Source organism: Littorina saxatilis, linkage group LG8, assembly GCF_037325665.1.
Source record: "Littorina saxatilis isolate snail1 linkage group LG8, US_GU_Lsax_2.0, whole genome shotgun sequence".
In the NCBI taxonomy this organism is placed as follows: Eukaryota; Metazoa; Mollusca; class Gastropoda; order Littorinimorpha; family Littorinidae; genus Littorina; species Littorina saxatilis.
Window position 1 is genome coordinate 34,415,502 of NC_090252.1, and position 13,653 is coordinate 34,429,154.

The 13,653-nt window shown below is 42.5% G+C and overlaps 1 protein-coding gene across 2 annotated transcripts in view; it reads left to right on the forward strand.

Annotated features, from left to right (window-relative positions):
• The window catches only part of LOC138972282 (nucleolar and coiled-body phosphoprotein 1-like), a 182,091-nt gene that overhangs the window by 1,686 nt on the left and 166,752 nt on the right, over positions 1–13,653 (forward strand). Inside the window, exon 3 of one of the 2 annotated variants that reach the window (XM_070344986.1) lies at positions 33–2,223. The exons of the other annotated variant lie outside the window; for it this stretch is intronic. Within the exon in view, the coding sequence (XP_070201087.1) occupies positions 33–973 (941 nt within the window). The 3' untranslated portion in view covers positions 974–2,223. Of the gene's footprint in view, positions 1–32; positions 2,224–13,653 lie in introns of those variants that run through there. 2 annotated transcript variants of the gene reach the window in all.

Consider the following 13,653-nt stretch of genomic DNA (forward strand, 5'->3'; position numbering starts at 1 on the left):
TCTCAATATCACCATCTATTTTTATTTTCCAGACCTTCGTTCGATCGTTGCAGGACTGCAAGCTAGTCAACCTCCAGGGAGATGCGAAAACAGCCAGCCAGACACCTACCTCAACCCCACTGCTTCGACTCCCACCGACCCCAACCCCGCAGATTACGAGCCCGTAGGAGCTGCAAACGTAAACGTAAGCACTACTACGTCGCCGTCTACGTCTGTGTCTACGCAGAGTCAGAATCTGCAACCACAAGATACTCGTCCCGAGGACGATGCTTATCTTAATCCAGTTGCCTCGACGTCTGTTGAAGAAAGCAAGAATCCAAGAAGCAGTCGAAGTAGAAAAACTAAGCATTCTTCTCTTTCTCAACCTAAAATGGCTAAGGAGTCAGATGATCTGGATGATGGCAATGATGCGTATTTAAATCCAGTTGCTTCTGGGTCAGTGCCTGAAAGCGAAAAAGCAGGAAGCAGTCGAAGTAGAAAAAGTAAGCAATCTTCGGGTTTTAAGCTCATGCCTGGAATGGCCAAGAATACAGTTGATCATGATGAGGTGGACAAGTCTGCACATCCTTCCTCGGCTGAAGTCGAGGGGAGCAACCAGGCAGGCAGCAGTCAAAGAAGAAAGACAGAGGATTCTTCTATCTCTCAACCTGGAATGGTCAAGAAAAATGTTGATCAGGACGAAGGTGACGGCTCTCTACGTCCTGCTTCCACTGTAAACCGGGAAAGCCAGGAAACAGCCGGTCATAAAGAAGCGGCCAGGAAACTGAATTCCGCAACTCTTCCGATGTTCAACAAGACCAGGCGGTGTGCGACCAATGACGGTACAGCCTTGCGTGACTTCTCTCCCCCGGCCTGTGACGCTAACACTAACCCTAACAGTTCATCTGTTGGCCCGGTTGATGAGCACGGCTATCTGACTGCTGTGGATGTGACTCCACGCAATGTGCGAGCACACTCTTTCACCCTGGACTGATGATATACCCCATTCTAACTGACGGCTGTCAGTGTGGGTGGTTCTCCGCGAGAATTGCGTGAATTATTTCTAAAATCCGTGGATGGTAATCTTCAAGGACTACGAGCACACTATCTGACGACTGTGATTGTCACTCTACCCGCAGTTCAAGCACATTATTTGACTTTTGTGGGTGTGACTCATCAAGAATTACGAGCACACTATATGACGGCTGTGATTGTCACTCTACCCGCAGTGTAAGCACATTATTTGACGTTTGTGGGTGTGACTCTTCAAGCATTACGAGCACATTAGTGACGGCTGTGATTGTCACTCTATCCGCAGTGCAAGCACATTACTTGACGTTTGTGGGTGTGACTCTTGAAGCATTACGAGCACACTATTTGACGGATGTGATTGTCACTCTACCCGCAGTGTAAGCACATTATTTGACATTTGTGGGTGTGACTCTTGAAGCATTACGAGCACACTATATGACGGCTGTGATTGTCACTCTACCCGCAGTGTAAGCACATTATTTGACGTTTGTGGGTGTGACTCTTGAAGCTTTACGAGCACTCAATTTGACGCTGTGATTGTCACTCTACCCGCAGTGTAAGCACATTATTTGACATTTGTGGGTGTGACTCTTGAAGCATTACGAGCACACTATATGACGGCTGTGGTTGTCACTCTACCCGCAGTGTAAGCACATTATTTGACATTTGTGGGTGTGACTCTTGAAGCATTACGAGCACACTATTTGACGGCTGTGGTTGTCACTCTACTAACAGTGTAAGCACATTATCTGACATTTGTGGGTGTGACTCTTGAAGCATTACGAGCACACTATCTGACGGCTGTGGTTGTCACTCTACCCGCAGTGTAAGCACATTATTTGATATTTGTGGGTGTGACTCTTCAATTACGAGCACACTATCTGACGGTTGTGGTTGTCACTCTCACCGCAGTTTAAGCACATTATCTGACATTTGTGGGTGTGACTCTTGAAGCATTACGAGCACACTATCTGACGGCTGTTGATGTCAATCTTCGCACAGTGCAAGCACACTATTTGACGGTTGTGGACCGGATGTGATTCCAAGCGAAGTGCGAGTAGACTGTTTCACCCAGGGTGGTACGGCTCGTTCAAAGCCGAAAAAAACATCATAAAATTAGTTATCGCAATAAAAATAAGCTTGCAATGGAGGTAGATGTAATGACATTATGGACAGACACCTAAAGCAGAATCTTGAAAACATGTAATGACTAATGGGTGCGTGTGTTGGGGGGGGGGGGGGGGGGGCGGGGGGGGGGGGGGGAGGGAGGTGGTCAGTGCCGGAATGGTAGGGTCGGGGTCGGGTTGTCTTCAATCGGGAGTGCTCAAAAGAGCGGTTCGACCAGACAGTCTTGTGTTTCTGAAGGTCTTCCTGACAGCTATCTTCAGTTTTTTTTAGTTTTTTTTTTTATAATACTCAAACCTTAATGTTCAATGTGACTCCTCGCGCTGTATGAGAAACCCGCTTTCACCTTAAGCCCGCCATTAACTACAGCCGAACCAAGCCGATCTAGGTGCGGCCAGAGATATGTATAGACAATACACATCTATGGTGCGGCGAATGTTGCACTACGTCATCAAATCAGGGGATTCCCCTATTTTGGGGTTGCAGCTGCAACCGTTTCGAGATTCGCCGATTCACTCCTGCAAACCTTGCAGCGCGTCACTGTAACCTTAGCCGATCTGACTTTTCATTGGTTGAATATTTGTGTATCTTCATCCGTGAAATGTGACAATAATGGCGGTTTAACGCTGTCAACCGATCACGAGTCTAATTCTCACGTGAAATTTCTTGATCATGTGACCGATGTCACCAAAACATTCGCCACTAGTTAGTACACCGAACAAGGCACGGTGTAACATTCGCCGAACCTAGTTCGGCTTGGTTCGGCTGTAGTTAGTAGCGGGCTTAAGACTAACCCAGGACCTTTTCACAGACTGTTAGGATTCTGAAGCGTTGATTTTTTGATAGACATGTCTTGTGCGCAATCTTTGAAATTTGGCAAATCGGAATGTATATAAGTGAATGCTTTCTGATTAGTTTTGTTTTCCGTTTGTTCATTGGTGTACGTGTGTGTGTGTGTGTGTGTGTGTGTGTGTGTGTGTGTGTGTGTGTGTGTATGTGTGTGTGTGCGTGTTTTAAAATCTGGAATTTGTATTACGGGGTGTCACCATGTTGATAAGGCTTTTATAAGCCAATGCCAGTAAAGCGTCAATCCTTGAAACTCTGCTGAAGTCAATCGGAGCCCTTCGAAAGACAGTCTTACGTTTGGTTTGACTGCAGAAGCGCATCACGTAAGGGCACTGCCAATAATGTTGTATTTCTCTCCGAAGTAAACCCATCTTTAGTGCTTCTCTCTGAGGCAACTAGAACCTTGTCATTAGTAAAGGCACATTGACGGGCGCAGTGGCGTGGTGGTAAGACGTCGGCCTCCTAATCGGGAGGTCGTGAGTTCGAATCCCGGTCGCTGCCGCCTGGTGGGTTAATAGTGGAGATTTTTCCGATCTCCCAGGTCAACTTATGTGCAGACCTGCTAGTGACTTAACCCCCCTTCGTGTGTACACGCAAGCACAAGACCAAGTGCGCACGGAAAAGATCCTGTAATCCATGTCAGAGTTCGGTGGGTTATGGAAACACGAAAATACCCAGCATGCCTACTCAACGAAAGCGGAGTGAAGCTGACTATGCTCTCAGACTATAGTGTGGGGAACCCAAATGGGCAAACGAGCTCACACGTAACCAGACAATTCTGGAACGCTGAAGAAGAAGAAGTAAAAGCACATTCCACACCTCGTAAGCAGTTCGGCACGCCGTCTCAGATCTAGTCAGCCTTTTACATGGGACAAGACCATCCCACCACTTGGCCACATACCAACAACCTACACCCAGACTGCTTGCTGTGTTGAGCGAGAATTTTGGTATGAACACATTTTGTAAAAGCCAAGATTGGCCTTTTTTTTTATTTAAAAAACATTTGATTTCACCAAAAATGTCCAACAACCAGGAAAAGTACTGCAACACGGTGGCCTAGTGGTAAGGCGTCCGCCCAGTGAGCGGGAGGTCGTGGGTTCGAACCCCGGCCGGGTCATACCTAAGACTTTAAAATTGGCAATCTAGTGGCTGCTCCGCCTGGCGTCTGGCATTATGGGGTTAGTGCTAGGACTGGTTGGTCCGGTGTCAGAATAATGTGACTGGGTGAGACATGAAGCCTGTGCTGCGACTTCTGTCTTGTGTGTGGCGCACGTTATATGTCAAAGCAGCACCGCCCTGCCAAATCCAATCCCATAGTCGGGAATCAATGAGGGCGTGACAGTGCGGCCTCAACTTATACAAAAAACCGGATATGACGTCATTAAAGACACTTATAGAAAAAATAAGAAACAATGTCTGGGGATATCATGCACAGGAACTGTCATGTGAAGTTTCATGAAGATCGGTCCAGTAGTTTTCTCTGAATCGCTCTACACACACACACACACACACACACACACACACACACACACATACACCACAACCCTCGTCTCGATTCCCCCTCTATGTTAAAACATTTAGTCAAAACTTGACTAAAATAATGTAAAAAAAACCACCCTGACTGTCGAAAGTGTTTAGTTAAAAATCAATAAAAACAATCATATCCTGCATGACAATTAGACCACAACTAAGAAAATGGTATCCATGCTGAGTACAATCATCTTGCTGCACTTCAAGAGGCAATATCAGGCATGGGAATTCCAAAATAGAAAAAAACACTCTGAAAATAGGTCAAGGTCCAGGGGCCGCCTAGACCCTTCCGGGGTACAGGGGCAGAGCCCCGTTGGGGGGACTAGGACGCAAAGCCCTCCGGAAGGAAAACGAATGTTAGCATTTTAGACCAATATTTTGATAGTTCTTGTGTGAGCAAATAATGGATAGAGAGACAATAGTATACATATAATTTAATTTACCTTTTTTTTTTTGCCGCGGACAATTTTTCATTTTCGCGGAAACGTAATTTCCTTTTTGCGGAAATCCGCGATTTCACGGACAATTCCCATGCCTGAATATACAGCGGTTGTTTCTCTTGTTTACAGCAAACTTTGTTCCTGATCCGTATTCAGACAGACAGACAGACACGGAGACATACAACTTGAACAGACATATAGACTGCCCGGTCGCTGACACACCTACTGTCGACCATCAAATGTTCGGCCAACTTCATCATCTATGTGTCGGCCAGCACCAGAAACAGAGAGACGATGACCGCTATGGTCAGTCGTGGTCAGAGGTCAGCTTGGTCAAGGGTTCAGCGGGTCAAGGCGCAGACTGAGCTGAGCTCTAACAGTTATTGAAGGCACTTCGGATGTGTTTAGAGCAGCACCAAGATGCTTTCATATGTTGTTTTATGTGGCAATTAATGAGCCCTCGTAACAGGATCTTGTGATATGTGTGTGTAGGCCTACTGTTTTTGTTTTTTAAACCTATTATGTTAGACATAGGTTATCTTTTTCTGTTCGATGATGCATAACTATAACACGTTTTGAAAGCAGATAATTCAATGGTGTAGTATGTATGTGGAGAGACAAAGTGAACAGAGTAGAGGCTATCAATTAATAATTCTACACTTTTTTAAAAGGAGAGAACACGGATTGATCGACCAACAGATTGACCAACCGACCGACAGACAGACAGAATGATAGACAAACAGACACACACAGACACACGCACACACGCACGCACGCACACACGCACGCACGCACACACACATGGTTTTGTGGCACGATTTATTTACTTTTGTATTGTTCCGTGGGCATCAGGAATAAGACAATATGTGATACAAAAAAGATGCGTTAATTACAAATAGGCTAAACAACCATGTACAGGTAAAAAGGACTTTAGAAAGCTATCAACAGAAGTAAGATAGCGATACAAAAACATGAGATCAGATTGATAGGCTGTAAATTCATATGCACGAAGGAAAGACTAATAATTTTATGTACAAAAAAGACGTCCTTTGTGCTTACATATCGTCACGCTCATAAGAAAAATACCTATCTCAGTGTTAGGCATATCTGTAGTGAAACTACAGGGGAAGCTACTGGAAGGGTATCTATTATGTGTTAGAGAGTACAAACTCTCAGACCGTCGGAAACCATTGCCACGGTAACGTAAGCAAAACTGCCGATCTCGTTTCTTGAGTTAGCTTTTTTATGATACAGGAAGACTTGTTTTGAGAATGTGAAAGTATGCAAAAGCTCTTTGTGGGTTGTTATACAGTTTTGCTGATTGAAAATGTTGCTGTCAGCTCTTTATCTCATGTTTATCCAGCTGTCGCCGCTCGAGATAGGCAGTTTGCAACGTATAACTAAAATGAGATAGGCAGATTGTTCAGAAACCAAAGAAAGTTTTTTGCGTTTTTCTCAAAACATCAAATAATGGCATAGGCAATTATTTTATGAGCGTGACGATATTCCCAACTCTCATCAAGCAATCTACAGTGCGAACGCTTGCCTTCACATAATTATACCTTCTTTCCTGAGTAAATTTGCACATAGACCACTGCACATAAGTCTGGGCTGTTACACACACCAAGGGTATATAAGCCTACTTGTAAAGAAACAATCAACAGCAAGCGTGTTTTTTTTTCGAGTTTACTTCCTCAAAGTACATCATTGTCATGATCATTTTTCAATAATATTGTATTGTTTAACCGACATCGGTCATTTCAAAAAGTGCGTTTGGCCTACACCGTAAGTTGTTTTGTGCAGTCAGTTTTGAGTTTTAAGACGTACACGTTGATTTATCAGATTAACTTGCTCTCAAAAACAGGTGTCTTTGACGTAAAGACTACATTACAGTGTTCTAGATGATCGAACGTGTAGCCAGGACCTGTACGTGTACGTGTAGATATTGCGTCGTCCGTGACTCATAATTTGTTTTCTCCAATGTTCCAAATCATACGTTGTTTTGCTCCCACCAAGACTGCAGATCTTGGCAAACGCGTGACGTAAAAACTAGATTTGATGACGTTACCCCTACACGTTCCCGTAAACGTGCTGAAAAGTGCTGATCTAGATCTGTCTATTGCCTACTATAATCCACCTTCCACAGAAACACACGACAAAAGCGAAGCAGCAATTTTTACATTTAGTCAAGTTTTGACTACACGTTTTAACATAGACGGGGAATCGAGACGAGGGTCATGGTGTGTGTATGTGTGTATAAAGTAATTCCGAGGAAACTACAGGACCAATCTTCATAAAACTTCCCATGAGATATCCCCAGCCACTTTGTTCATTTTTCGGATATATGTCTTTGATGACGTCATATCCGGCTTTTTTTTGTAAAATATGAGGCAGTACTGTCACACCTTCATTTTTCAACCAAATTGACTGACATTTTGTACAAGCAATTTTCGACGAAGTACGGACTTTGGGATTGCATTTCAGCTCGTAAGCTTAAAAAGTAGTTTATTAGTTTGCTCATTAAAGTGATTTTTCAGGAGCAGATTAAAAAATGATTGCATTGTATTCCTCATCTTCTCCTGAATTCCAAAATGTATGGATATGTCCTGTTTACTCTAAAGATGTGCTCAGAATGAAAGGAAATAGGTTCAGTAAGTACTTTACGGTCACATGCTTCGCGGAGACGAGCGTGACCCGTCTTGGTCTTCGGGCTATGGTTAGCCGAGACTATCTAAATGTAGTCTCGGCGATGACTGGTTTTTCGTGTTGATCTTTTAGTTTGATACCGACTGACTAAATTCCACTTCTCGTAGTTTACCGAAACTACGTGATTTGTGAGATGCGCACACCGCCGGAAACACGCCATTCCCGTACGACTTCCGGCCGCCATAGCAGCTTCTCCAAAACCGGTCTTACTTTATCAGGTTAATCCTTCCTTTTAGGGTCCTTTTTTCCTAACTTGACTGATTTATTCCTTCGGTTAACCATTTGTTTTGACCTGCGGTAAGTGTATTTTCCTTATTTGTTGTCGCAAATGCTTAGAATTTGTTCGAACAATGGACAGCACTGAATCAGTGCCTGAAATCCAAATCCACGCGGATGAAGTGGATCAATTGTTAGACTTGCCTTGTTCAAGTCAAAAGGACAAACATGTGTCAAATGAAAAAGAAGGGAAGAAAAAGAATCAGAAAAAACCTCGGTTAGAGGCAGTGACCATTCCAATCAGTGATTGGAATAACATGAAAAAACAAAACGAACGTATCCTAGCGCTGCTAGGTCAGGGCCAAGGCCAGACCGAAGGCGAATCGCCTGATGATCATGGTTCGAAGATGACACAAAGACAAAAGCGAAAAGCAGAGTCACAAGAATCTGGAGACGAATCTGATTCGTTCGAAGATTATGATGATCAAATAGAATCGATGATCAGAGTGAACGAAGGTGAAACTTGTGGCACTAGTAATTCTGACACTGAAATGGCAGAAATAGAACAAGAGTTCGACAATGCTGAAAAGCTTGCACCAGAAATACCGGAAGGTATCGCGAAGCTGGTTGATGAGACCATGGCAAAAGGTCAAATTTCAGAAGAAAAAATGAAAGAAAAAATGAACAAGTATGCCAGACCTAAAAACTTGAAGGTTGTTGTTCCAAAGGTCAATCCGGAGATATGGTCAATACTTGACCGTGCAACAAGAGGTGCAGATTTGAAACTACAGCAGTATCAGAAAGCGCTGTGTACAGCGACCTATGCACTCACAAACATATGGCAAACCATACTGAAAAGTGAATCACCCGAAATTCGGGGACTCATGAAAGGTGTAGCAGATTCTATTGCACTTGTACAGAAAACAAACCATGATCTGTCAATCGACAGAAGGGGGAAAATTTCAAATGCTCAACTGAACAAAAAGTACAAAAAACTTGGTTCTGCTGAAGTTCCAATCACAGATATGTTGTTTGGCAATGACCTGAAAGCTGCATGTGCAAACATTGATACAACAGCTAGAATGGGCCTGGGTCTCAGTCAGTCAAGTGGAGTAAAAGGTCAAAAGTTTTTTCCACAAAACCCCTTTGCAAAAAACGATTGGAATTGGAGGCCAAGAGGTGCAGGAAGAACCTGGACACCAAGAGGCAGAATGGGAGGGAGAGGACCTTACCGTGCACGGGGCAGAACGAACTACCGCGGCAGCGGACGAACCGAGTGGCAACAAGGCCAGCAGTAGCTCCACTACCTTCTCTGCCAAAATCTGTAAGTAAAGATACAATACCTAACCGCCCTTTTGAAGCAGGTAGACTAAAAAAGTTTGTTCAAAAATGGGAAGAAATAACATCAGACCCATTTATTCTTGACATGGTGTGCGGTGCTGATATTCCAATAGATGAGTTTTCTGACTTAAATTCTGAAAATCTTTCTTACTTGAAAAATCAAGTACAAGGAAATCTATGGACAAAAATGGATTCGGAAATTGAAAAACTGTTATCCTTGGGAGTTATTGAAAAATCGGTGCATCAGGAAGATGAAATTATCTCCCCTGTTTTCATGGTCCCAAAACCTGATGGCTCCTACCGTCTCATTTTGAATCTAAAAAAGTTTAATGATTCAGTACAATATGAGCACTTTAAGATGGACAATCTTACGTCAGCAACTCAAATGATGATAAGAGGCTGCTACATGGCTTCAGTGGATCTCAGACATGCATACTACTCTGTACCAATAAAAGCAGAATGCAGGAAATACCTCAAATTCATGTGGAGAAACAAACTTTATCAGTATACCTGCTTCCCAAATGGACTAAGTAACTGCCCTCGTTATTTCACAAAGTTAATGAAACCAGTCTATGCCACACTCAGGTCACAGGGATATTTATCCACTTCCTTTATTGATGATAGTTATCTGCAAGGTAATTCTTTTGAAGAGTGTGCAGAGAATGTGTCAAAGACAGTGAAATTACTCGATTCACTGGGATTTATTATCCACACAGAGAAATCAGTCCTCAAACCCTGCAAGAAACTGAGGTACTTGGGGTTTCTTTTAAACTCTGAAGATATGACAGTTACTTTACCCCTGGAAAGAAAGCAAAAAGTTGTGCTCGCATGTTCAGAACTCAAAAGAAAGAAGAGGGTGACCATAAGAGAACTGGCACAAGTTATAGGCCAGTTGGTAGCAACTTTTCCAGCTGTTCAGTGGGGCCCACTGTTTTATAGGAGTTTAGACAGACTGAAATCCACATCGTTAAAATTTTCTGCAGGAAATTTTGAATCGCTGACAAGCTTGACAGATAAGACAACAGAAGAACTAGACTGGTGGATTGAAAATTTAGATTCATCTTTTTTCCCCATTGAAAAAACTAATCCTGAAGTTGAAATCCAGACGGATGCTGCAAGTTCAGGTGGTTGGGGAGCTGTTTGTGGTCAAATTAAGACTGGAGGGCGATGGTCCAAAACAGAAATGAATTTGCACATCAATGTTCTAGAAATGATGGCAATTTTATACGCTTTGAAAAGTTTCAAAGAAATGATCACAGGAAAACATGTAAAAGTCTTGACAGACAACACATGTGCAGTCTCCTATATATCCAATATGGGAGGATCGCGTTCTCCAGATTGCAATAACGTTGCAAAACAAATTTGGATGTGGTGCAAGGAAAATGGTATTTGGATATCAATTTCACATATCCCAGGAATACTGAATACAGAAGCTGACGTTTTGTCAAGACAATTCAATGATCGTACTGAGTGGAAATTGAATCATGATATTTTCTGCAAATTAAAAGATCGTCTGCTGAAGCCAGACATCGATCTATTTGCATCACGATTAAATTTTCAGATGAAACCATTCGTGTCCTGGATACCAGACCCAGAAGCCTTGGCCATTGATGCCTTTACCCAAGATTGGTCAAAATGGTTAATATATGCCTTTCCGCCTTTCAGCTTGCTGCAGAAAGTGCTCAACAAATGGCAGCGCGACAGAGCGGAAGGAATCTTGATCGTTCCAAAGTGGCCTACGGCAGTATGGTACCCCCAGATGTTGAAAATGCTGACACAAGAGCCTGTTCTTCTTCCAAAGGGAAAGCTTACCATCCATCTACCACATACGCAAGATGCGCATCCGCTCCACAGGACTCTGCAACTTCTGGCTTGTTGCTTATCAGGAAATCCCTCGAAGCAAGAGGAGTTCAAGGTGAGACTTTCCAAGTTATCTGGGCATCGTGGCGACCTTCAACCAGACAGCAGTATGCCTCCTACCTCAGCAGATGGAGCAAGTTTTGTGTGCAGTGCCAGTGTGATCCCCTTCGTCCGACTATAGATGAGGTGTTACAGTTCTTGACTAAGCTGTATGAAGATGGCTTAGGATACAGTGCTATAAACACTGCAAGGAGTGCACTATCTGCAGTGGTTATTCTACCAGACAATAAAACAGTAGGATGTCACCCTTTAGTAATTCGATTTCTAAAGGGAATCTTTGAACTGTGTACACCACAACCAAGATACAATGAAATTTGGGATGTAGATAAAGTTTTGCAGTTTTTGAGTCACTTGAGAAAAAGTGACTATGTAATCGGTCAGTGTTAGTCTGTCCGGCCGGCCGTCTGGCCGGCCGTCTGGCCGGCCGTCCGTAGACACCACCTTAACGTTGGACTTTTCTCGGAAACTATCAAAGCGATCGGGCTCATATTTTGTTTAGTCGTGACCTCCAATGACCTCTACACTTTAACGATGGTTTCGTTGACCTTTGACCTTTTTCAAGGTCACAGGTCAGCGTCAAAGGAAAAATTAGACATTTTATATCTTTGACAAAGTTCATCGGATGTGATTGAAACTTTGTAGGATTATTCTTTACATCAAAGTATTTACATCTGTAGCCTTTTACGAACGTTATCAGAAAAACAAGGGAGATAACTAGCCTTTTCTGTTCGGCAACACACAACTTAACGTTGGGCTTTTCTCGGAAACTATAAAAGTGACCGGGCTCAAATTTTATGTGAACGTGACTCATTGTGTTGTGAATAGCAATTTCTTCCTGTCCATCTGATGCCTCATATAATATTCAGAACTGCGAAAGTGACTCGATCGAGCGTTTGCTCTTCTAGTTCAAAAACATGGGTGAAAATTCTGAACTTTCATTGAAGGATTTGACTTTAAAATTGTGTTCCTTGTTGTTAATTACTGCCCACAGAGTGCAGACAATTCATTTGATCAGGTTGAGAAATATTTGTTTTCATGATGATGGATGTACAATTTACATAACTGAAAAGTTGAAGCAGTCTAGACCTGGTTTTCATCCAAAACCTTTGCAGTTACCGTTTTATACAGAAGACAAAACTTTGTGTGTGGTGACTTGTCTTCGACAGTACATTAATAGTACTGTAGAATTCAGATGTGAGAGTGATGAGACTGACCAGTTACTTTTGTGTTACCAACAGCCACATGGACCAGCGGCGAAAGACACCATAGCTAGGTGGCTAAAAACTGTCCTCATACGCGCAGGAATTACAAATTTTGCACCCCACAGCTTTCGGGGCGCATCATCTTCAGCAATGTTCAAGTCGGGTGTTGCTGTTCAACATATTTTGAAAGTGGCAGGCTGGTCAAATGTATCCACTTTCAAAAAGTTCTATAACAAACCACTGGAAAGTAAAGATAAATCAAACACTATCTTAAACTATTATGCGAAAGTTGGAAAATAAAAAACTTCCAGCTCAGTAATCTAAGTTTGATTACATTCTGATAATTTGGTTTTTGGAGGGGCTGCTGTGGTGGCCGGAAGTCGTATGAGCAATCGAACTTTGATTACATTCTGATAATTTGCATTGGGAAAGTTAAAAATTCAAGACAAGGGAGCTAACAAATGGAGATCTAGAGACAATTATCTCCCTGGCTCCATGTAAGAGAAAATGCAAATGGTTTTGTGGACAATTGATCCATTGTTTTCAAATATGTTGTACATGTAGTGTTTATTGTTTCTTTGGTTATGAAGAAATTGCAATTCCCATAATGAATGGAGAATAAATGCATCACTTATTTTTTGTAATACATGGTTGTTTCAAACAATGTATGTTTGGTGTAAAAGCCAAGACAGGTGTTCACTATTCTCATGTTGTCCTTTGAGAATAAATGTTTGACATTTCACTTTAGTGTGACTTTGATTATTCCTTTGTTTGAATTATAATCTTTAACCAACCAACTTTAAAATATCACAACTCACGTAGTTTCGGTAAACTACGAGAAGTGGAATTCAAAACATAAACGAGTACTCACCTGAGTCGAAGTTTATGTAGAAATCCACGATGTAGTTTACAGGAACGGAGGGATATGTGCCCACCCTTCAGTTTCACCCTCTCCAATAAAGGAAATAAGCTAATTTATCAAATGTAAATGCAACTAACACATTTTTGGTTGCTTAAAAAAAAATCAGATCATCTGATATGGTTATATCAGATGACCTGTGCTGTGAAAAATGGCGTGTTTCCGGCGGTGTGCGCATCTCACATATCCCTCCGTTCCTGTAAACTACATCGTGGAATTCTACATAAACTTCGACTCATGTGAGTACTCGTTTATGTTTTGAATTAAAAGCATACACCATCAAACATACATACAAAAGATTCTTTAACTAATTACTGGCCGTATAAAATTTCATCTCACACGGCATCACTGCAGAGCGCCTAGAACTGTACCCACGGAATATGCGCGATATAAGCGT